Raw genomic sequence first — 22,621 nt, forward strand, 5'->3', positions numbered from 1 at the left:
TTGTTTTGGTTGGTTTATAAGAACCCTCTACACAACTGGTTTAAGTACATAACCAATGTATAAAATGACAATAACATTATGCATCAAGACTCATTTCCAACGTAGGAGCTGGTCTAATAAGTATTAAACGATCATAATTGAAAAGATGCTCTCACATAATTGTCTTTACAGATTTAAGTAGTTTAAATCAGCATTGCAATGAATAATATCATTACAGTGCAATATGCAAATTACATGTACATATACTAATAAAGCCCAACCAGTGTTGCTGTGTCAAGTAGAAGAAGAGAAAATCATGAGAACCCAAAACCTCAGACGAATAAGTGTTCTTCCATGACATATTATAAAGCTTCAAATATCTCTATATTATGATGTGAAAAAAACTCTCAATTGATTAATTAGCTGCTTTGGAACCGTTAGAAGAAGAGGCCTCACCAGATTCGCAGTGTTCATGGTCATGATCATGATCATGATCGTGGTGGTTATCATCATCATCTTCTTCGCTGTCATCCTCATCAAAGGGCTTCTGTTTGTGAAAGATGCAACATTTCTTGGAACTCTTCTTCTGCATGAACTCGTTATCAACTGTGCCGTCTTTCCAGGAGACTTTCTTCTTCTTCCTGTTCAGCCGAAGCACTAGTCTTTCTGTAGGCTGTGACTGAGAAACAGGGGTTTCTAAGATGACAGAGGTTGTCGCTGAAGAAGAAGGCCTGGTCACTGTGCTCATGGCTCAAAAATATTAGCTTCCGATACCTGCGTCGAGAGACCCCAAAAAAATAAAAGATAAACTCTTAGCTAGTATAAAGACTTGTGTTCTTTGTTCAAGATTCAGTAAAGCCACAGGACCAAGAACATAAAAGGCTAGTTCTGAAAGGTGGCGACAATAACATGCTTAAACCTAAATAAAATGCTAACAGTTGCTTATCAAATGAAATGGTGATGTGTTGCAACTTGCAAAGAGCTAAAAGAACACAGATTACAGTTTAACAGAGGAAAAATAAACACAAGGGGTTGTACTGATTTACGAGAAGTCCCAAACAGACCAAGCCGAAAACTTGTGAAGGCCATCACAATTCACAGACAACAAAAGAAGCAAATAGTTTCAGGGAAAAATGAGGACACATGAAGCTTAGATGATGGACAGGAAAAAAAAAAAAATCTAATCCTCGCTCAAATGGTCGAAGATGAGGTAAGCGAAATGTTAAGATTGGTCTTTTTATTACTTGGAAACATATATGTTAAGATTGGTCTTCTAAATTGGCTTCTCTGTCTCTGTCTCTCTCTCTCGAGAATCTCAGCTAAAACCAAAATATATATAATCATATTTCTAAACCAACCCCACACCAAAATTGATTCCCTTCAAAGATCTGAACTACCTTAATTACTTTTAAATTTTTACTAGAATTTGTCTGAGGGAGACTATGAAACACACAAATCTAATTCTAGATCGAGCATCAATCACATAGCAAAACTCAATTCGGTAGGTAGAAGATAGATAGGTTAATCTGAGGCTAATCTCTACGATCCTATAGCTTGAACAGCCCGAGACAATAGCAGACCTTAACTCTGGCAAACCGGAAGGATTCACCTGATTGAAAGATTCAGAGAAGAAAATGAAAACAAACCTTGAAGATGAAGAAGTCGTCTCGGATGTTCCAATGAACAAGGATGAATAGAGACAGAGAGAGAGAGGCGGTTGCTGTTCGAAAGAATGTTGATGGATCGAGAAACTCGGCAAAAAACTTTTCTTTATTTAGCCCAACACCCCCCTATAAAATCATAATGTTTTTAAATTTCGCTGTTTGTTTTCAAATATTATGGGTTTGGTATCTAACCGACTAACCCAACAAGTTCTTGGTTTGTGTATAATAATAAAGTTTGAGCTATGCCCTTGGCAAGGACTCCTTGGCCTCTGAATCTTCAATGCCCTGTGATTAATTGATTCGTTTAGTTAGCATCTTGCAAATGACTTGTCTGTATACATTAACATTGCAATTCAAGTTTGGTTAGAACGAAAAGTCAGAAAAGTAAAAAAAAAGTACTTCTCGTTGTCCTCCGACAAAACCAGTATCAAATTTTCAAAAGAAAAAAAAAGAATTATGAAGAAACTAATATCAGATGAATGCTAAATAGTACCGAACAAACAAACAAACGAGTCTTCTTGTATCAGAAATTCAGAATATATAACAGACAATTAACACTCACAGATTTACTTATTGTGGATGTTAACTACTGTCCTTGTTTTAGGCAACTTCCATAAGAAATGAGATTTTAAAGCATATATATATTTACTGGAGTTGTTTCTCAGAATTAGATAAGCATAGTAAACACAACTTGTATCGATTGATTGTATACATTTCTACAAGATCATTCATTTTCGTCCAGTAAGCAATAATTAATGAACGCTTGTGTCCTATCATAATAACCATCTTTCCGGTTATTAAGGTTTGTACACAAATCCAACTACCTCTTTGGCTCTTTCACCCGTAAGGCTGCAATATAGTTTCATGGATCAGTTATGGAGAGATCGACATTGGCGTCTTACTAAGGCTAGATGAATTGGTAAGTTAGTAAAAATTCAAATTTGAAGTTTTAAGGATATTTCTCTCCAAAAAAAAAAATTATGTAAGTTTTACATTTTGAAAATATACAAATGATATATTTCCTTTAAATCTAAATATAAAAATGTTATTTCTATTTATATTAAATTTTCTCTATATAGAAAATATATAGAAGTATGTAACTTGTAATTATAATGTAAACTAATCATATTAAAATAAGTCACACACGATAACACCTGCAGACAGAATTATCTCTGTAAAGATAGACAATCCCACGTACCGCCGTATTAGTTCTTGATTTATTTATGTTTTGTTTCTTGTGCTGATCTCCACAATCCTTTTCTGATTATATTTAATCTTTCACTAAACCAACACTAAGTGATAAACCCACTATCAGTTGTTCATTACTTTTGAATAATTTACCTTTTGTACTTCATCAATTATTTCGGAATAATTTTCTTGATAATCATGATTCATGATTGTTATGTGGGCTGGATCATCATGGGTCTATTTTTCTAGCCTGTAAAGTTTAATCAAAACTTAGAGCATAGCAAATGTTTAAAATCTAGTTTAGAATAATTTCATAGACCAATACTCAACCTTTGTTTTTATGCAGGTTAGAAAACCCTATATATGTGTTGGTATGTTAATTCTTATATATTAAAATAGCCATATCCAGATATTCTTATAAGTTATGCATAATATTCACTTCCATGTTCATTAACTTGAATCATTCACTTTCAATTGGCAGAGAAAATAAAGTAAACGAACATCAAAAGTAACCTCTAAATCAATAATTAAGTACATGATGAATAAAGAAACAATAATTAACAACATAAGTATAGTAATCAAAACAAAAAGCAAAATGGGTTTCGTTCATGTTTACTCATTGTTTTGTCCTATACGTTAACCAAATCTCTCAGTCAATCGGATCTCAATATTAATATGGTTCTCTCAAATATTTTCCTAAATTCCCCTCCTCAAAAGATTAAACACAATAACATTTTATATCGACTTATACTGAAAAGGATATATTTACAATGTATATAAACTTGAGGAAGAAAAAATAAAGCTGCACTTTTGTACGCCATTAGAGAGACACACATGTAAACTAACAAATTGAGTTACATATACATTTTCACACACAGAAAAAGTTTTTAAATATAACAAATCCCACATTGTTCCTTTTCTCTTACCCCTCTGCATAAACAATGTCATACACTATATATAATCGTCATTAATAGTATCATTCTTCCTCCAAGATAATATTTGGTTAACTATATAGATTATAAATAACATTTTGAGAATGGGAGGCTTAGGTTCACCGTGTGGAGGATGCAAGTTCTTGCGTAGGAAATGTGTAGAAGGTTGTGTATTTGCACCATACTTTTGCTACGAAGAAGGATCTTCAAATTTTGCAGCCATTCACAAAGTCTTTGGAGCTAGCAACTTCTCTAAGCTCATTTCTAACCTCCCTGTTCATGACCGTTGTGAAGCCGTACGAACCATTTCTTACGAAGCTCAGTCTCGTCTCCATGATCCTATTTACGGCTGCGTCTCACAAATCTTCTCCCTCCAGCAACAGGTTCTTTTTATTTGGTTCCAAATCATTTTAGTGTGTATAAGTAAACCTGTTTTCTATTTTCATCATGTCTAGTGTGCTTACAAAGTTGCTTGACTTCCTTGTGTATTGTTAAGGTTGTTAGTCTACAAGCACAAGTGGTACTTCTTAGAGAAGAAGCTTCTAGAAAGTTCCCTCAAGAGGATTGTATGGAACAAGGGAAGGTTCTAGGTGAAGATATGCCCCAGAATCTTCACAGTTGGTTTCACCAAGTAGTCTCGGACTCCAACCTTAACCAGATGAGTGATGTTGCATCAACGTCCATGGAACGCAATGAGTCCTTTTGCAGCTCAAGTGAATCTCTTTACTACCCGGAGGCCATGTTTCCATGGTCTGTTTGAGTACAAGTGACTAGTTTGCGTGAGATTGAAACTTATGTGCTTCTAGAAACTTTGTTACCATCGACTTGATGTTTCTGCATCTCAAAAATCAAATCCACCAACCATTTTTCTCTTTGGATATAACCGTTTCTTCAAAGATTCTTCATAGAAACAACATTAGTTCTAAACAAGTGAAAGAAAAGAGTGGTTACTGAGAAAGATCTTAACAAAATGTAATGGATGTTTTCCAACCAGACACAACTACAAAGCCAGAGAGACAATCCGATTTAGTTACAAAATTTTGTCTTCATGTTGGTTTTTGATCTCCTAAAAGACAGTAGTTAACAAAAGGATGGTCTTCCTGTTTGTTTCGAGCTCATCTCTTGTGCTTGAACCGTACTTTCAACAAGAACTGCAACTTCACCTGCCCAAGAACGAAACAATCTTCGTCAGCCATGTACACACACCATAAAGTATATACGAACCAGTAACAGTTTATGGTTTATTTCTCATTACAAACTACTCCATTCAGACAGCAAGAACAACCATGAAAAGGGTAGTGTTTTCCGAATATCCTATTGTAAAAAGGTGCAAGAGGAAGATTGAAGTTACCTGGGCTGTATTGTAGACGATATACTCGTTGTACATAAGCTCAGAAGCCTTGGCCTTCGATGGAACAGGTTTTCCACAGGGAACTGTCACATCATCTCTCCACTTGGCAAACTCTGAATCCTGAGGCACTTTCTTGCCAAGCCCTTTGGTCGAGTGTTTCCCCCTCGGAGGTTTATCCATGTACTAAAAAGAGTTTTGAAGACATAAAAGAACAGTCACCATAAGTTCTGCGCTATAGTCTCTCTCAAGATAAGGAACAAACAGAAAGTAGGGCTCACCTTGGCTTTTGTTAGCTCATGTATTTCTCCCAATGCAACTTCACTAAGAAGCATTAGACCCACCGGGTTTTCCTTAGATGTGTAGCAGTACTGGGCACTTTTACTAACAAGGTCAGCAAAGTAAATCCCCTTGCCAAACTGAAACACGAGATTTGAAGGAAGTTAAGATTCTCCAACAAGGTCACTAGATTGCACAGAGCCATCCGTAAGTTTATGAGAGAGTACTAACCATGTACCCAGTAGCAGGAGCTTCTGGAGGCGCAATTCTCAGTCCTTGGTTCAGAATTCCAACAAAATTCGTCAAGCGAGAACCTGAAAGCAGAGTTATTTTGGTTAAGCTAAGGGATTTGATCAACGAAACATAATTATGGAATCAACCAATCTGCTTTAAAAAATCGTCTAATTGTGGCTGAGGATTACCATGCCATAGGAGCATCTTATTGCCAAGTTTTTCCCTGTGAGGAGCATATTTATCAAACTCTCCTTCTCTTTCGAGGGCAAAAACTTCCTCCAGTTCAAGGCTCCACTCCTGACAAATCCAGAAAACAGAAGTTGCACTATAAGAATAATGACTATTAAACTACGATAGGCCAAACATGAAAAACATAATGAACTCACCGTATGTGTTGGGGCATGAGTTGTGTTAAGATACTTCTCAATCAACCGATAATCCTCACTATCATGAGAAAGTGGTGAAATATCGCAATGCAATTTCGTATATTTATCATCCAGAGATTCAGTGCTGTCAGCATCAAAGCCAACTAATCTTGAAGCTATTTCGATATCCTGCAGCGCCTCGAGCATTTTCACCTGCCACACACACATGCAGTATTTTCTTTTTATATAACGCGGAAAAATAAGCAAGAATAATAAAACAACACTGTGGTTTATAGTGCCACGGCAAGTACCTTCGACTTAAAGTCATCTTCATCTCGGATAATATGAGGATGAACTGAAGGGATCATCGTAAAAAATCTATTGCTAGCATCAACAAGCAAGTTTTCTTTGATAGAAGGCTGGGGGTCGCTTTCAGTCAACAGCTTCTGTATCTCTGTCAATGCCTCAAAACCTGCAGAAGAACGAACGAGAAAAAAAAGCATAACTTTTATATAAGAACTAATATTTATAGTAGAACAAAAGTAAAACTAGACAAGTAGGAGTTACCCTTCTGTATATTATGTTTGCTAAGTTTCCCAAGTGGCATCTCGGACATGTTTATCTCGAACTCCATCATAGCAGTTCTGTAAGAAGAAATGACTTTAGTACTTCAAACTGTTAACAGACAGTCGAGTGGAGTGGAGAGGATAGAATGGGGGAAGAAGTTTCTAACCGGTATGTTTCCACATCAAAAAGAATCTTCATCAGTTCTACTAATGGAGTAGCAAGTTTGCTAATGGTCTGAACTGGCTCTTTTTTTGCTACTTGCTTGTTTACTCCATAATCCTGAAACAACAAATACAGAATATAGAGTTAAGAAAATAAGAGAACTCGAAGATCCAAAAGATATGGATGCTTAAGAGAACTCACAATGTCCAGTGGAAGAAATTTCCCAGGTTGCTTCTGGAAATTCGTTTTTTGTTCCCAAGATTCCCATGTGTTTGCAGTCTTTTCAAGAAATAGACGTTTGAATTCGTGAACTGCATCAGACTTTGACATCTCTTCTAGTTTGTTACCTCCAATCTTTTCATTACCAACTCTGCCCCATTTACGGAACACGTAGCAATCTGAACCTTTATCTTCTTGGATTATCTGGAGTATGTAGTAACTATTGATGCCGGTGGAAAGATCAGACATGCTCAGAGTTGTGTTATAGATACTGTTCCCATCTTCAAGGATGTGGCAGTGCTCTTGGAGGCCAGACGCTTCATGCACTGCACTTCGCCCTTTTACTTTCACAGTGACCATGCCCTCACCAGCGTCTTCAATTTTGTACTTGTCAAATGGAAGCTTCCTCTGCTTTTTGAAACAGTCAACCAAATAATCCTCTCTAACGATTGCCACTTTCATCCTCCTGCCACGTATATATCAACACCAATATCTAAGAGTGAGTAATATACTGTGATGAGTTAAAAAAAATGGCAGCACAGTAAAGGCACCATCCTACCTTGCCTTTCTCGTTTCAGCATCTTCCATATCTGTCTGGCCACAGACAACCAAACAGCTTGTACCTGCAAATTTATGAAACAGATATATTCTAAAGCTGAAAGAGGTTCACAATAGTCTAAACTAAACCCTCGGTGTAATATGTACCTTTTTTAACTTTAGCATGAAATTCTGCACCGGCTTCCTCAATTTTCTTCTTCCATGCTTGCTGCAAAATGATTTTATCAAGCAACGAAGTTCAAAAATATAATCTGGAACTAAAATATGTAAGGAGGGACATACGCGTTCCTTAGAGGATCCGGAAATTGAAACTCTAAGATCATCCAGCTTTTCACTCCTTGAGGAGTCAGCTGCAGCTTTAGAACCTTGACCTTGGGATGTTTCAGCGGGTGATATAGGGTTCAAAATACGTTTTGGCTTCGCACTCTTTTGAGACTTATTCCACTGCAAGAAATCATACGACAAAGATAAACTTGATGTCACCTTTTCACCATATCTAATCTAAGCCATACCAATATCAACTTTATAAAGCAACTGATTTTACCTTCACAAGGAACTGATTTTCTGTTTCTTCAGGGATTTTCCACTTCCCTTTGATGCGGTTTGGATCAGAAGTGGCATGAGAACATTTGCTCCATTCCGAAATGTAACCATTGCATCGGTAAATTCCTCCGGAAAAAGAAACATGACCAGAGCAAACAGGGCAGAGAGCGAGTGGACCAAACATCATGCCATCAGCACTAAAAAGAAACAAGAAGATAGATAGGACAGGAATATGATTATGCATCGAATTCTCTAATCCAAACTACTTTGTAAGAATATCTCAACTACAGTAATAGCTTTAGAACAAAAGACGTTTCAGAACGTTCTTTCCAACCAATTTACCTCCAGACAGCTTAGCAATGTAACTTACCACTTATCGCGCAGATCAAGTTCTGATCCTCTTGTACTTTGTTCATTTATTTCAAGCATTTCCCGCAGCTCAGCTGTTGTCACATGTTTTTTCAGGTCATCCTTCAGGTTCCACAGTTCCTTACTTTGTGCCTCCATTTCCTTGTCTTTGCTACAAGGTTGTAAAGCACCGCTTGCAGACATAGTCTTAGCTTGTTTCAACTTCTCATTGTCATCAGAATCCTTTCTTCTTTTTGTACCTGCTTTTGAATTTATTGCCAAAAGAAATTAACAGAAAGACATCTAAGGAACAGTACTGCAAACCAGGTTTCTATAACAAGGAATCCAATTCGTTACCGAACACCTTAAGACTCTTACCAGTTTTGGCTGCTGGTGGATCTTTCTTCACCAAGGGAAGAAGAGCTTCTTGATCGGAGTCAGGTATGCTTCCCCACCCAGACAAACTTTTCAGTTCAGTAGATGGAGACATTTCAAGGAAACATCTTGCGTGGTGCCACATCAAACCCTTATTACCCGGTCCTTCAGGCTTAGAGAATATACGAACCTGGAAAAACGAACATCACAATGACCAACAGAATGAAAAGAAAAAGTTTTATATAAAATGCTACAACCAGTGAGATCGTATGAGAGATGAAGTGGGAACAACAGTGTACCTCTCCTTTCAAGATTTTCTCGGTACATTTTCTGCAACCAGCACGAGAGGTTTGTGAAACTTCAATCCCATATTCTAGCTTGGCATTGCCACCGCTGCTGGCTGTGCTAGTGCTCGTGCTATCCCCTGCTCCAGATTCGACATATTTTCTTATCTTTTGCTGATCTTCCCAACGAAGCGATTCTAAGCCTTCAACATCATCAGCTCTAAAGTTTCAAAAGAAACAAAAGAAACATCATCAGCTCTAATGAAACCAAGAGACAAACAAAAAGGGTTTATAGCTGAACGCTTTAAATATCTAAACAAAGTAGCATTGGTTTAACATACGATTTAATCTGCTTCGTTTTCTTCAGTATACAAGAAGCGTGGTGCCACATCTGCATGAGAAGGATTAAAGGACACAAGAGGATACGTTAGCTTGAAAAAACTTGATGTAACTGGAGCTAAAGTAGCATATAGTTAGAATTGAGAAGTTAAGCAGAGAAGGAAGAAGGAGCTAAAGTTAGTGACAGAGCTTATGATTAGCAGCACAAAACAAGGACATCTAACAAGAATCAAATGTATATTCTAAAGCTCCACTCTACATATGGTTATATGAACATTTAAACAGAAAGAGATAGCAGTCGTCTAAATATGTCAATGCAGAAAAGCGCGAATCTTTTTTGCAGACATCAAGTAAGTAAAAGATTAACTCAAAAAAGGCATACAGCAAAGAGGAGCTTTTTAAACAAGTGTAGTTTGAGAAAGTAAACATGCAAAAGTAGACCCAGAGAGAACAAAACCCCCAAATTTGCCTCACAAAAACCCTAAAAGAAGTAAACTTTATCATTTGAGAAACAGAGAGAAGAAACTAGAACAGAGGTATAGAATCCACCACACTAAAATGAGCCGAAGAGTAAAGTAAGGAAAAGAGATATATAGAGAGAGAGGGGATCGTACGGGCATGACACCATCGAATTGAGTAGCTTGAACAAGCTTCCCAAGACGGAAGGTCTCCTTGTTAATGGGGGACTTGCAAGACTTGCACGAAGACCTCGACGACTTTGCATATTCAGCCCTCCACGGCTTATCTGGGCTAGCCATTTCTCCTTTCTTCTCTCAGGTAACAGATTTAACAGTGGAAGAGTGTGTGAGGACTATTTATACATATGCCTCTCGAGCGAAGAAAAAGGTTGTGAATGATGACGACGACGACGACGGCTTCTTTGGTGACGCTTTTTTTTTTTGTTTTGCAGATTGTGTTTCTACTGTTTGTTTTCCCCTTTTTTCACCGGCGAGGCTTTTAACCCTAAAGGCTAAAAAGATGTGTTGTTATCGCCGTATCTTCAGTGGATCATGCTATGTTAAAACAATATTTTATCTTTATTACTAAATTTAATATTATTTATTTCGACTTCTTCAGAAATCAAATTAGTATCTTTTTTCTTTTTATTTTAACTGGTTTCTAATTAGTATATTCTTTACCCCATCCGTTTTCCTAAATGTGATTTCTCTTAAATTTACAGAACCTTTGTTTTATATATACTTTTTATAAACATCTAAAAATACTTGATCCTAAAGAAAATGTAAGTTTCTTTTATAAAAAAGGATTAATATTTACTACATATTGGAAAAATAACGAATACGAGAAATAAAGCTATACGATGACAATGGTAACTGGAAAATTATTTATCCGTGGTTTTGAATAAATTGTATTATCTTGACAAAAAAAATTTGTATATAGTGTCTGTAACTTACTTTCCTAAGGTAGTTCAGAGATTTTCTTCCCCTACCTATTTCACATTTTTCCTAGAGCCAGCTCCGTTTACCAAGATCAAATCAACAACTAACTGTTTACTTACCAGATAATGACATGTATTGCTTGTATCAAGCATGTGCCCAATGTGGGATTACAAAGTATTTATGGTCAATCACTAAACAGCGAAAGGATGGAAGCATACGTTTTCGAGTTCAATATTTGTTTCTTAAAATTACTTCGTCATGAATAACATACAAATATCATCCACGTTTAAATTACTAAACGTGACTTACGTCATGAATAACATACAAAAAATATCATCCACGTTGTATTAATAATTTAATATCATCATCATTGGATCTTATTGAAACGACTGTTTTCAACCGAAAAAAACCCGTATATACATAGGCTCCAAATGTTTCCACAAAGCACAAAGTAAGTATTTACAAAAATTTCTATATATATCTATGTATCTGTGTTTTGTTAATATTACGAGTCTGATTAGAAATGCATATCTCTTATTAGAATAGATATTCCCTGCTGCTTTCAGTACGATGAGTCTACAAGATCCAGCAGACAGTGCTTGGTACATGGATTCTGGTGCATCAAATCACATAGCGGCTCAAGCAGGTACGCTACGTTCCCTTTTTAATAAGAGCATTATTTCTTCTGTTCAGGTTGGTAATGGATCCTCTGCCCTTGTAACCCATACTGGCCACACCACAATACCCACAAACACCCGAACCTTACATCTCCGTAATGTTCTCGTCTGCCCAGATATTATAAAGAATCTGGTCTCGGTTCGACGTTTTGTTACTGATAACTTTTGTTCCATTGAGTTTGATCCTTTTGGTTTTTGTGTAAAGGACCTTCGAACTCAGAGCAAAATACTCCGATGTGACAGCACGGGCCCTCTTTACTCGATCACTTCACCTGCAACACAACCACAAGCTCTTTCAGTTTCTGCTTCTCCGGGAACAACATGGCACCGCCGTCTTGGTCACCCAAATATGTCTGCTATTTCATCTCTTTTTTCTTCTGGTTTTATCTCTCTTAATAAGACTGACATGACAAAATTGTGTCATGCATGTCAACTTGGGAAACACGTTCGTCTTCCTTTTCAAAATTCAAATTCAGTTGCTTTAAACCCTTTTGAATTAATACACTCTGATTTATGGACAAGCCCGGTTTCTAGTATTGGTGGTATAAATTATTATCTTATTTTTCTTGATGAATACAGTCATTTTGTTTGGATCTATCCATTACAGAAAAAGAGTGAGGTCTTTAGCCGCTATCTACACTTCTCAGCTCTCGTTCGGACTCATTTTCATCGAGAGATTGCCTCACTCCAATGTGATAATGGAAAAGAATATGACAACAGACAACTACGAGATTATCTTGCGACAACTGGAACAAAATTTTGTTTCTCCTGTCCATATACATCCCAGCAAAATGGCAAAGCAGAAAGGATGCTGAGGACTCTCAACAATCTCGTCAGAACGCTTCTTTTTCAAGCTCACATGCCACTTGGATATTGGGTAGAAGCACTACATACGGCTGCTCATCTCCTCAACATTTTACCGTCTACTTCAATCAACAAAGAGATACCATTCACAAGACTCTTCAAACAACGGCCTCGATATGACCATCTCTGGGTCTTTGGGTCTCTTTGTTATCCTAACCTTCTTCCCACTGCGAAACACAAGCTTGCGCCTCGATCTACCCGTTGTGTTCTACTTGGATACCCGACAGACCACAGAGGGTACCGGTGTCTTGATCTCACCACAAAGAAGATCATTCTCTCCCGACATGTGGTATTTGACGAGACCATTTTTCCTTTCTCTGCTCAGTCAGACCAACCCAAACCGAAACCTCCACCATCTCAGCTAAACCCGTTACCGACGCCTATACAAAAACCAGCAGCACCAAACCAACCACAACCACCGAGCCCACCTCAACCACAACCACAAAATCTTCCCATACCACACCACAACCACAAAATCTTCCCATACCACAACCACAAAACCCAACCGGCAGAACCCACTCCATGACCACTCGCAGCCGTCGTGGCATTACCAAACCTACCAACAGACTCTGCCTTCACACCACCACACGACGCAGCCATGCTATTAGCAAGCCTAAAACCCGTGTCTGTCTTCACACAACCACCATCTCACCCTTACCCTCATCCCATATACAAGCGGCTAGAGATCCTAATTGGAATCCAGCCATGGGAGTTGAATATAATGCTCTTATTAAAACGGGAACGTGGTCATTAGTACCACGGCCCAAGTCTGCTAATGTGGTTTGTTGCATGTGGATTTACAGGTACAAGTTTGATGCATCAGGAAAGCTGGTTCGTTACAAGGCTCGGCTCGTTGCAAATGGGAGATCGCAACAGGAAGGGATTGACTGTGGAGAAACATTTAGTCCCGTGGTTAAACCAGCTACAATACGTGCAGTGCTTGGCACCGCAACAGCTAAGAATTGGCCTCTTCATCAACCAGATGTCAAGAATGCTTTTCTGCATGGTGATCTTAAGGAGACGGTCTACATGCATCAACCTCCGGGATTTCAAGACCCAACCAAACCTGATCACGTCTGCCTCCTACATCGGTCTCTTTACGGATTAAAACATGCACTGCGGGCTTGGTACAATCGGTTCGCAACGTTTGCTAAGCGCATCGGTTTCATTCAGAGCCTTTCAGATTCATCTCTGTTCATTCTAATCAGAGGAAGAGACATTGCCTATCTGTTACTATACGTCGATGACATTGTCTTGACAGCTTCCTCTGCGGCCCTTCACAGCTCGATCATAGCATCCCTGCATCGTGAGTTTGACATGACAGATCTCGGCCCACTCCATCATTTTCTTGGCATATCAGTATCGCGCAATGCACAAGGATTGTTTCTCAGTCAACAAAACTATGTTGCGGATATACTACACAGAGCGAATATGACCAACTGCAACTCGTGTGCTACACCGGTCGACACCATGTCTAAACTTGCCGAAGCAGTAGGTATGCCAGTTGCAGATCCAACTCTCTATCGCTCTCTTGCGGGTGCTCTCCAGTACCTCACGTTCACTCGCCCTGATATATCTTACGCCGTTCAACAAATCTGTCTCTTCATGCACGATCCTCGTGAACCCCACTTTCAAGCTCTGAAGCGTATCCTCCGGTACATTAAAGGAACAGTCTCTCTCGGCCTACAACTTTACAAGACTTCACCTCTAAATCTTGTCGCCTACACAGATGCGGATTGGGATGGCTGTCCCTCAACTCGTCGCTCCACATCTGGCTTCTGCATTTTTCTCGGCAATAACTTAGTTTCCTGGTCTTCAAAAAGACAGAACACAGTTTCTCGATCCAGCGCTGAAGCTGAATACAGAGGTGTGGCAAATGCAGTTGCTGAACTTGCTTGGCTTCGCAATCTCTTTCTATAAATGCGTCTGCCTATACAAAAAGCTTCTGTTGTTTTCTGCGACAACGTCAGTGTCGTGTATCTCTCCAGCAATCCTGTTCAACATCACCGAACTAAACATGTTGAGATCGACATACATTTTGTGCGAGAACGGGTTGCACTCGGCCTCATCAGGGTTCTCCATGTTCCCTCCTCACAGCAGTATGCCGATATTTTCACAAAAGGGTTACCCACATCACTCTTTGAAGAATTTCGCAACAGTCTGAGCATTCGGAAACCTACAGCTCCGACTGCGGGGGAGTATTAGAATAGATATTCTCTCAATATTACGATAGTCCAGATATGGTATATACCATAATGTATAGGGAACCCTAATTGTTTGTATCCTATATATACAGAGCTAATGAAACATTCTCCGCGAAGGAGATTTACCAAATTACATCTCTAAATCCCATATTCAGAGAAGAACACATGACCCAGAGTAGGGTGGTGAACTCCAGATGGAGTGGAGAAGCCACTTGCCCCTTCCCAAGCGAATCATATAATTTTTCCCCACTTCTTGTTCTAGAACAAAGCCTTCGCCAAAATGTGAGCACTTGGTTATCCAAGATGTATCCCCTTGTCTCCACATGTTTATGGAAAAAGTGATGACAACAAAAAATTACGTCAAAATCAAACCGGTAATCAACTGATCAGCTTGAACCGGGTGATATCACCGCGGTTGTATTTTTATTTCGAATAATAAACAACCTTGATGTCCAAGACAGAAACCGTGTTATGTGTTTAACTTGTTTGATCCGTTTCAATATTTATCTTTTGATTCAAATGTGTTGAAATCCAATTCTCTCCAAATAAAAGTCAAAAACCATATAATATTAATTTCAGAATACTATACCGAAAAAACGAAACCCTCTATATATATCAACTCATACTCAGATTCTAAACGCCACTTAATCAAATACGATACAAATCGTAAAAACACCTTTACGAGCTGACTTTCTTTTAAGGAAAAAAGTGATGATGATGAAGAAAGGAGTGATTATTGGAGTAGTTTTGCTTGCACTTTTCATGATTTTCACACACGCCAAACAAGTAGGAGCCACAAGGCTGCTACGAACCAACTTCGATAGTGAGATCCGGTTCGTGTTCGAGTCGTTGCAGAAAGGTCCGGTTCCTGGGTCCGGGAGGAACGGTTGCTCACATATCCCCAAAGGCTCCGGAAAGTGCCACGGATGAACACTCACGTGAATTTTGATTCCCAATACTCACTCTCATTCAGGCTACGGATTGAATTTATTTATTATTTTTGCTGTTGTTGTATATATATACTAGAAAGTATGCTTAACTATTCGTGTAACATATCATCAGTGTCGGTCCAGCATAATCTCATGCCTAAAGCATAAATAAATAATTTGCCCCTTAAGTACAGTAGGTAGGTTCAAACTAGGGTTGTTAGAAATATTTTTAACAGCTTTTACCACTAGGCTATGTATAGTTTTGACAAATTTGGCGCCCCTTAAATTTTAATATATTTTGGCGCCTAAAGCCCTAGCTTGTTGGGCTTTAGGTCAGGGCCGGGTCTGCATATCATGTATCAAAGCAAATACGTGTTTGATTGACTTATATGATTTCCGAATTTAGAAACAATTCATGTTGGTTCGCAAATTATTCACATCCGATACAAATAACCAAATTAGAAACAAACCGGTTCATGTTGTATAAGCCGATTAGATTGGTTCACAACCTATTCGTATCCAATACAAAGAACCGAATCAGAAATCAAAGTGATTCAGATTGGTTCGCATACAAAGAACCAAATTAGAAACCAAAACGGTCCAAACTGTATAAGCTGGTTCAGATTGGCTCACATATTATTCACCGGTACAAAGAACCTCTTTGAAACCAATCCGGTTCAGGTTATACTAGCCGGTTCAGATTGGTTCGATGCGTCTATGGTACTTCCTTGTCGAGAGAGATCCGATCCTTAAACGCTTAAACCCTCTGATGGTTTCGATTGAACATTTTCCCGAGATTTGGGAGTGTCCATAAACCCACACACACACTCTCTCTCTCTCTCTCGTTGTTCCGAAATGGTGAACAAACCATGGAAGATCATCCCAAGGCCACTTCTCGAAACCGTACTCAACAACCACGTCCAACGCCACCGTGTTCCTCAGCCACTCATCCTCCACGGTCCTCGCGGCGTCGGCAAAACCACTCTAATCCTAAACCGTAAAAATCTAACTCCTTTCTTCTCAATCCCTAACTTTACCCAATTTCAATTTATCCATAAAGATCATAACTTTGATTGGGTTTCGATCTCAGGTCTCCTCGGTGACTGGAACAAAGGCCCCCACATCGCCGGCTACGTAGATTTCGCACAATCCATCACAGAGCACCACCCGGATCACCACCAATCGTACCCATGGACGTCTTGGACCAGCGTTGACCGACCTTCGCTATCCAACTGCAAAACCCACCTCGAGAACTGCCTCGAATCCATGACCCACAAAGCCATCAAGCTCGGGACTTTAAGCTCGCAGCAGATTTTCTCTACCATGAACAAATGGCACGGTCTCAACGCCTCGCTCCGCCGCGTTCTCCAGGGATGCAAAGTCGCCGTCCCGGAGAAAGCCTCCGTTTCGTTTCTGTGGGAACGGGCGGTGTGCGCGCTATCTGTTCGACGAAATGCCGATGAGGAGATCGATGGGTTGCTTGGGTTGGATGAGGAAGGTGGTGGTGGTGGTGGGAGCTTGTCTGTGGAAGAGGCTAGTTACTATAGAGAGACGGCATTTGCTTTGAGATTGGCTAAAGAGGTTATAAAGATGCATCAGGGTTGGAGAGCCAATGCCATTGCACATATGAATAGAACTGATGGGTTTTCGAAAACGTTGGCGAATTCGTGTGCGGATTGGCCTTTGCTGCTGCTCGAGTTGTTGTCTCAAGCTGCAGAGATTGGTTTCTTCCAGGTAAGGGAATGGTTAAGACCATTGTATCTTTGATCTTATGAGTGAATTATACAGTGGAGTTACTTTCTGCACTTAGTTTTGTTTTTGTCTTTGTTTCTTGTTTTCACTTGGCAGCCTAAGCTAGTCTTAAACAACATTGAAATCTTGAAGAGTGCTATTCATACTGATGATTCAACTGTCTCAGCGTCAATGTACCATGACAATCTTATATGGAGAATAATAGCTTTGGGTGCGAATGAGCGCTGTCTACCTGTCCTGTTCGTGACTTCGGACAGGTTGGTCCTGTTTCTATTCTGCCCTTTTGGCTTTTATAAGTACATGCTGTTATCATCCGATGATTGCTTGGTCTCGTAAGCACTAGATGGGAAACTAGTTTCAAAAATGTACACTTTGTAGCATGTCATTTAGTTATAGATATTCTGAACGTGACTCTTAGCTATGTTTTTTTTTTTTGATTTAAAACTTCATTTTCATTCAATGATGACTAATAATTTGAATCATGACAGCTACTACTCATATCAAGCCTTTGTTGACTTCGGTTTCCCAGACATTTTCATCTCTCGTGAGGTATAGGTGCTACACATATTTATCTAGCTAATCTATGGATTCTGTATGCATTTGTGTGAACGTGAATCGGTATTTTGGTATAAAATAAAGATTTTTTTCAAATCTCACCCAGATTATGTTAACCTGAGAGTTCACTTTTCCCCATGCATTCTACCCCCTTTTACATTAAATTTGGCTTTGTTTCATTTGTAGACATTTGGATGGACTCCTCAAGAAGCCAAATTACACATGGTTCCTGATTACTTCAGTGCTTCGGAGGTGAGACAAATGTCGTAGGTTAAATGATAGTTTCTGATAACACCTTATTTTTTTCTCTCTCTTAAGTGACTGCTGTAAATAATACTAGAGTTCTAACGTTGTATTGGGATTATAGTGGACTATAATTGCTGATGTTCTTGGAGCCAATTCTCGGCATCTGTTTGAGCTTTATGCCCTTAAGCAAAGCAATCATTACCAAAGGTAGTGGTTCCCTCTTTTTTTCCCATTCTCTTTCATTCTATTTTATCTCTCTTTTTCGCCTTTGTGGGTTCATCTTCACAAACTCAAAAAGTCTTCTCAAACTAAAAAGGAAACAGGAAAATATTTCTTTATTCAGGCAACTAAGTAATTTGTATTGTATGTGTCGTTTCTCCAGTTTGATGGGGAACAAAGCAGGTACGTTTGAAGATATTGTGGATGCATACTTGGCATATTTACAAGTAAGCTCGCTTAAACTGAGTACTTGCTCCTGCTCTCAAAGACCTCTTGTACACACGAAACTTATGTTTAATTTTATTACAATGTTCATTTCTTGTATAGGTTGCTGTGGTTAATCCTGCAATGGAAAAAGCTTTGCTGCGGCTTCAACGGTATGCCGCTGATGTACGCAAGGGAAGCATTCCAGATGAGAAATTACGCTTTGGTGCTGCATGGAGGCATCCTCCGAGCAGTGAGGATCCTGCTCTATGCTCCGAATGGGCTAAAATTCAGCTGATGGACTTTGTCCAAGCTCTTGTCAATACAGAATTCGCGGTACATACTTTTCTAAAATCCTATTGGAAATGAAGTAAAAAAATTTGTTAAAATATGTTACCTTACTCAGATCAAATCAATAATTACAAGCATTGATGGTCTATATAGGTAAATTATTTGGGTGACTACAGCCTTGAGATCTTTGAAGACCCTTCTGCTATGGCATTGGTTGAGGTAAAAGCTATATCTTCTCTTGATTTCGGTAGACACTACTAATATGAAGAGCCATGTTACTAAAAAAAGGTGTTGAGTCTGTTTCAGGTCGGGGTACTATATACTCAGCGAGATCCGTCTTTCTTCCGTCCTATATCCCAAGGCATTAAAAGATGCCTCGTTAGATGGTGATCAAACTTTTTCTCTTCTCCCTTGGACCTGCTCCTTTAAATCTCTCTTCTTTTCAAATTCTTTACACACCTACGTGATTTGGATTACAGGCTCATCCAAGAACGAATGAAGATGAGTTATTACAGCTCAACCAAATATTGGTGGCAGAGAATTATCCGGGGTCGTTATTACAAGCATTTGATGCTTGGCTACAGAACATAGGAGGTTTCACACAGGTAAACACGCCTTAGATGCTCTGTTCTACCACTCTTACATCGCACAAGAATACGATATTCCAGCCATTGAACCCACATTATTCATTGCGGTAGTATCTATGCATACTCAACGTACAGTGTTTATGTTATTGTTACTTGCAAAGCTAATTATCTGAAGTTTAACACTCCGATGCAGGTTTTGTTGTCACAGGAACGCTGATGAAAATTGTGGGTATCTTGTGGCTCGCTAATCCCCTTTGCTAATAATCATTTGATTATTATATTTGTTTCTACAAATGTTTTTCCTTAACCAACTAGTGAATAGCAAAAAAAGAACATGTATACATTAAATAAACTTATTAAATTTACATTGATTACAGTTCAAATGTTATGAGAAAAATCTCTAAAATTATCGTATAATTACTTATATGTTGTTATGTACGTAACACACAAATGTGGAGGAAAAAGAAAGAAAGAATCAAAGAATGACGAAGATTCGTATGAAGCTTTAGCCGCGGCGGCACCTTCCGGAACCGCCAGGAATATTGGTGCAACCGTTCCGACCAGAGCCAGTGACCGGACCTCTTTGCAGCGCTTGAAACAACAATAGGCTGATCTCATCGACGGCCTCCGGGAAAGGCCTCATGGCTTCAACTCGCGTAACGTCCAAGACAGCAAAGAAAATAACAACTAAGATAATCACGAGCACTAATTGTCTCTTCATCATACTTCTTCTTATTGGTCAGAGAAGTGGTGTATGGTCTTTTTTAGGTTTTTGTATATGTAATGAATTCGGTAATGACTCTTATATATACACTACAAGAAAAACCAAAAATAGCTACAATTTTTTTTGTGGCTATTTGGTCGATAGTTACAAAGAGCCACAAAAATAATTCATTGAGTATAGGCTTGTGGCTATCAGAAAAGTGTTGCTATTTGTTGCCGTCATTCTACGGCATAGCCACAAACGATATTTGTAGAGAATAACTACAAATAGCTTCAAATATATTAGTAGCTATTTTGGCCACAAAATTAACATTCTAAACTGTGGCTAGTATATAATTGTTCAAAAATATGAAAAATATAAATCACAAAACAAAATATAAATATATGTATATATATATATAAAATGGGTTTACAAATTAAATTGATTTGCCAATGAAAATTTTGTTTGTAAATTGAATTTGGTTTGTATGTGTTACAAAAAAAGAATCTGGTTTTATAAACTAAAATTGGTTTACAAAATTACATCTGGTTTACTAAAAAAACGGGAAAAAACTAAACCAAATAATAAAACCTAAACCTAATACAAAATTGTCTATCTTCTCCGCATCTTCACCGCCGCCTCTTCGCTTCCACCACCGCTGCTACGACTGCAAGCACCACCGCTGCACTGCAACTGCAGAGAGGAGACTGACTATCACACTTCCACAACGGATTCTCTTAAGCATGTATCATCGTCTCGGGTTGAATCGATTTCTTAAGCCAGATTCAGAGCAGATTGTGAAGGTCAACGAGCCCCAAAACGCGAGATGGCTTGAAGACGGTGAGACCGAGAGAGAGTAAATGATTCGCGTTCTGACATAGGGTTCATCGACGAATAATCTTATTTATTGACGGCTCTGGCTGAGAAGCACCAACGACGATGGTTTCTTAGTTTTGTTGTCGTTGTTTTCTGTGAGTGAGGAGAAACATAGTTGTTTATGGAGATAAAAAGAGACGAAGGATAAACAGATATCTTGAAAGAAGAAAAGAAAAAAGCGAAAAGCACAATCATCTGTGTCCATTAGATATCATAACACATTCAATGGTTGATATTCATTTTAGAGTGATCCGTGCCTTTTCTTTATCAGCCAATAAGAATTCAGTTGCTTTTTTCATCTGGAACATAATTCAATTGCTTTTTTCATCTGGAAAATAATTCAATTGCTTTTAATGTTATATTAATACGTCTCTTTAGGGTAAAGTTATATCTTACGTCTAATGTTTGAGAATTATTAAGGTTAATAAATAGACACAGATGATTGTATTATGTTTGGAGTTTTAGTATTATGTTTGAATCAACTTTAAAATTTCGTCTCGAGTTTTAGTATTATGTTTGGAGATAGGGTTTGAGGGTCAGGTTCAAGGTTTGTAATTAAGATTTGGGAAAATATATTATAAGTGTTTGGATTTTCTTGACTAGACTTGATTTGTTTTTTTTAGTTCTTATAAATGTTGGGTCTGGCATATTATCTATATTTAGATTTTACAAGTAAGAATTTAGATTTTAGAAAATATATATATATATATTGTTTATACGTTTTTCGTAGGTTAGAGTCTAAGATATAAATATGAAAATGTTGAAAACGGAGGATCCATTAAACTTATTGTTTGATGTTTATATTTAAGAGTTGATTTAAGATAAATGGTTAGGTTTTGGAGTATGTTTAGCGTTTAGGGTAAATTCAGGGTTTATATTTTCTCCAAATAGCCACAAATTACATTGTATCTAAAAATTTCAACAAATTATTCTGTGGTTGATAGTGTATTTTTAATTTCTACAAACTATTTTGTGGCTAATTGTGCCTATATATCTTCAAAAATCCACAAGTGTAGTTTGTAGCTAAATTAGCCACAAAAATCTGCATAATAGCTACTGATTTTGAGTTTTAAATATTGTGGCTATTTTTGTGGCTATTTGTAGCTGTAAAACTCTAGTCACAAAATTTTTGTGGCAAAGTTGTGGTTATTTACAGTTTTTCTTGTAGTGATAGGGTTCCTGAGATGTCGTTGTTTGACTTGTGGATTGTTGGTCTCACTATCTTATGTTTATTGTATACAAACACATATATGAACTTTGACTTTTGACTTTACTACAAATAAAAGAGAATTAGTTTTCAATATTAGTGAACCAAACTGTAGGACATATGGAATAGAAAACTCGCTTAGACACGGTTTGGCCAAGTCTAGGCTTTCTCGCTGAAATAAACAAGACCGGGTCTTTCTGACTCTCTCTGAACCGATCGAGATAGATCTCCCTTTTGGATTGGCTTGCTTTTGGTTCAGTAGTTCGATGACATGGAGCGATTCTTTTTACCTTTATGATATAAAAAAATATAAGATGTGGTAACTTTTTGATGAAAGTCACATTTTCTTCAGTTACCATCAAATCATGGGATTCCTTTAACAACACTGGAGAAGGAACCGGTCTTTCAATTAATTGATCCATCATCAAGTTCTCAAAGTGAGATTTAGATTGATTTTTCTTTTAATCTTACATATAATTTGGTTATAAACTTAATTATGTCATGAGATTAGAGTTCGTTTGATTGT

At 38.1% G+C, this 22,621-nt stretch overlaps 6 protein-coding genes across 8 annotated transcripts; 3 read left to right on the plus strand and 3 right to left on the minus strand.

Moving 5' to 3' along the window:
• Nucleotides 1-121: 121 nt before the first annotated feature.
• On the minus strand, nt 122-1,782 carry LOC108807125 (protein phosphatase 1 regulatory subunit INH3). 2 transcript variants are annotated; one of them, XM_018579377.2, is made up of 2 exons: nt 1,626-1,782; nt 122-753 (listed from the first exon to the last, which is right to left on the minus strand). In XM_018579377.2, the coding sequence occupies exon 2, from the start codon at nt 725-727 to the stop codon at nt 395-397; it is 333 nt and encodes a 110-aa protein (XP_018434879.1). In that variant the 5' UTR covers nt 728-753; nt 1,626-1,782; the 3' UTR covers nt 122-394. The 2 variants fall into 2 exon arrangements, with proteins under 2 accessions (XP_018434879.1, XP_056843705.1); XM_056987725.1 differs by lacking the exon at nt 1,626-1,782 and adding an exon at nt 1,560-1,584.
• A 2,000-nt stretch (nt 1,783-3,782) lies between these two features.
• LOC108811070 (LOB domain-containing protein 14-like) lies at nt 3,783-4,524 on the plus strand. Its single transcript, XM_018583130.2, has 2 exons — nt 3,783-4,146; nt 4,260-4,524. The coding sequence occupies exons 1-2, from the start codon at nt 3,868-3,870 to the stop codon at nt 4,521-4,523; spliced, it is 543 nt and encodes a 180-aa protein (XP_018438632.1). The 5' UTR covers nt 3,783-3,867; the 3' UTR covers nt 4,524.
• A 92-nt stretch (nt 4,525-4,616) lies between these two features.
• On the minus strand, nt 4,617-10,343 carry LOC108813665 (poly [ADP-ribose] polymerase 1). Of its 2 annotated transcripts, none has more exons than XM_018586293.2 (19): nt 9,999-10,343; nt 9,387-9,436; nt 9,061-9,265; nt 8,765-8,951; nt 8,409-8,646; nt 8,040-8,235; nt 7,778-7,939; nt 7,643-7,703; nt 7,497-7,560; nt 6,920-7,403; nt 6,723-6,835; nt 6,557-6,633; nt 6,301-6,461; nt 6,011-6,202; nt 5,813-5,921; nt 5,622-5,704; nt 5,393-5,530; nt 5,115-5,297; nt 4,617-4,926 (listed from the first exon to the last, which is right to left on the minus strand). In XM_018586293.2, exons 1-19 carry the CDS (start codon nt 10,140-10,142, stop codon nt 4,879-4,881), a joined length of 2,895 nt encoding a protein of 964 aa, XP_018441795.2. In that variant the 5' UTR covers nt 10,143-10,343; the 3' UTR covers nt 4,617-4,878. The 2 variants fall into 2 exon arrangements, with proteins under 2 accessions (XP_018441795.2, XP_018441794.2); XM_018586292.2 differs by having other exon boundaries at nt 8,409-8,649.
• A 4,718-nt stretch (nt 10,344-15,061) lies between these two features.
• Nucleotides 15,062-15,692, plus strand: LOC108811312 (uncharacterized). The gene has a single exon (XM_056988686.1). The coding sequence runs from the start codon at nt 15,238-15,240 to the stop codon at nt 15,454-15,456; it is 219 nt and encodes a 72-aa protein (XP_056844666.1). The 5' UTR covers nt 15,062-15,237; the 3' UTR covers nt 15,457-15,692.
• A 512-nt stretch (nt 15,693-16,204) lies between these two features.
• LOC108806538 (uncharacterized) lies at nt 16,205-19,694 on the plus strand. The gene is made up of 12 exons (XM_018578681.2): nt 16,205-16,452; nt 16,546-17,189; nt 17,304-17,464; nt 17,696-17,756; nt 17,949-18,014; nt 18,130-18,215; nt 18,391-18,454; nt 18,555-18,767; nt 18,876-18,941; nt 19,029-19,108; nt 19,202-19,327; nt 19,503-19,694. Exons 1-11 carry the CDS (start codon nt 16,311-16,313, stop codon nt 19,311-19,313), a joined length of 1,695 nt encoding a protein of 564 aa, XP_018434183.2. The 5' UTR covers nt 16,205-16,310; the 3' UTR covers nt 19,314-19,327; nt 19,503-19,694.
• Nucleotides 19,695-19,805: 111 nt separating this feature from the next.
• Nucleotides 19,806-20,078, minus strand: LOC108806539 (uncharacterized). The gene has a single exon (XM_018578682.2). It carries the CDS (start codon nt 20,031-20,033, stop codon nt 19,815-19,817), a length of 219 nt encoding a protein of 72 aa, XP_018434184.1. The 5' UTR covers nt 20,034-20,078; the 3' UTR covers nt 19,806-19,814.
• Nucleotides 20,079-22,621: the final 2,543 nt, after the last annotated feature.

Source organism: Raphanus sativus, chromosome 6 (assembly GCF_000801105.2).
Source record: "Raphanus sativus cultivar WK10039 chromosome 6, ASM80110v3, whole genome shotgun sequence".
Classification (NCBI taxonomy): Eukaryota; Viridiplantae; Streptophyta; class Magnoliopsida; order Brassicales; family Brassicaceae; genus Raphanus; species Raphanus sativus.

Coding starts and splice junctions, on each gene's coding strand:
- LOC108813665 (XM_018586292.2), bottom strand. CDS start 10,142: ATGGCTAGCCCAGATAAGCCGTGGAGGGCTGAATATGCAAAGTCGTCG. Junction 6,462..6,556: donor CAAACATAATATACAGAAGG/GTAACTCCTACT, acceptor GTTCTTCTGCAG/GTTTTGAGGCATTGACAGAG. Junction 5,531..5,621: donor CTCCTGCTACTGGGTACATG/GTTAGTACTCTC, acceptor CTCGTGTTTCAG/TTTGGCAAGGGGATTTACTT.
- LOC108807125 (XM_018579377.2), bottom strand. CDS start 727: ATGAGCACAGTGACCAGGCCTTCTTCTTCAGCGACAACCTCTGTCATC.
- LOC108806539 (XM_018578682.2), bottom strand. CDS start 20,033: ATGATGAAGAGACAATTAGTGCTCGTGATTATCTTAGTTGTTATTTTC.
- LOC108811070 (XM_018583130.2), top strand. CDS start 3,868: ATGGGAGGCTTAGGTTCACCGTGTGGAGGATGCAAGTTCTTGCGTAGG. Junction 4,147..4,259: donor TCTTCTCCCTCCAGCAACAG/GTTCTTTTTATT, acceptor TGTATTGTTAAG/GTTGTTAGTCTACAAGCACA.
- LOC108811312 (XM_056988686.1), top strand. CDS start 15,238: ATGATGATGAAGAAAGGAGTGATTATTGGAGTAGTTTTGCTTGCACTT.
- LOC108806538 (XM_018578681.2), top strand. CDS start 16,311: ATGGTGAACAAACCATGGAAGATCATCCCAAGGCCACTTCTCGAAACC. Junction 18,015..18,129: donor ATTACTTCAGTGCTTCGGAG/GTGAGACAAATG, acceptor TTGGGATTATAG/TGGACTATAATTGCTGATGT. Junction 18,216..18,390: donor CAAAGCAATCATTACCAAAG/GTAGTGGTTCCC, acceptor TCGTTTCTCCAG/TTTGATGGGGAACAAAGCAG.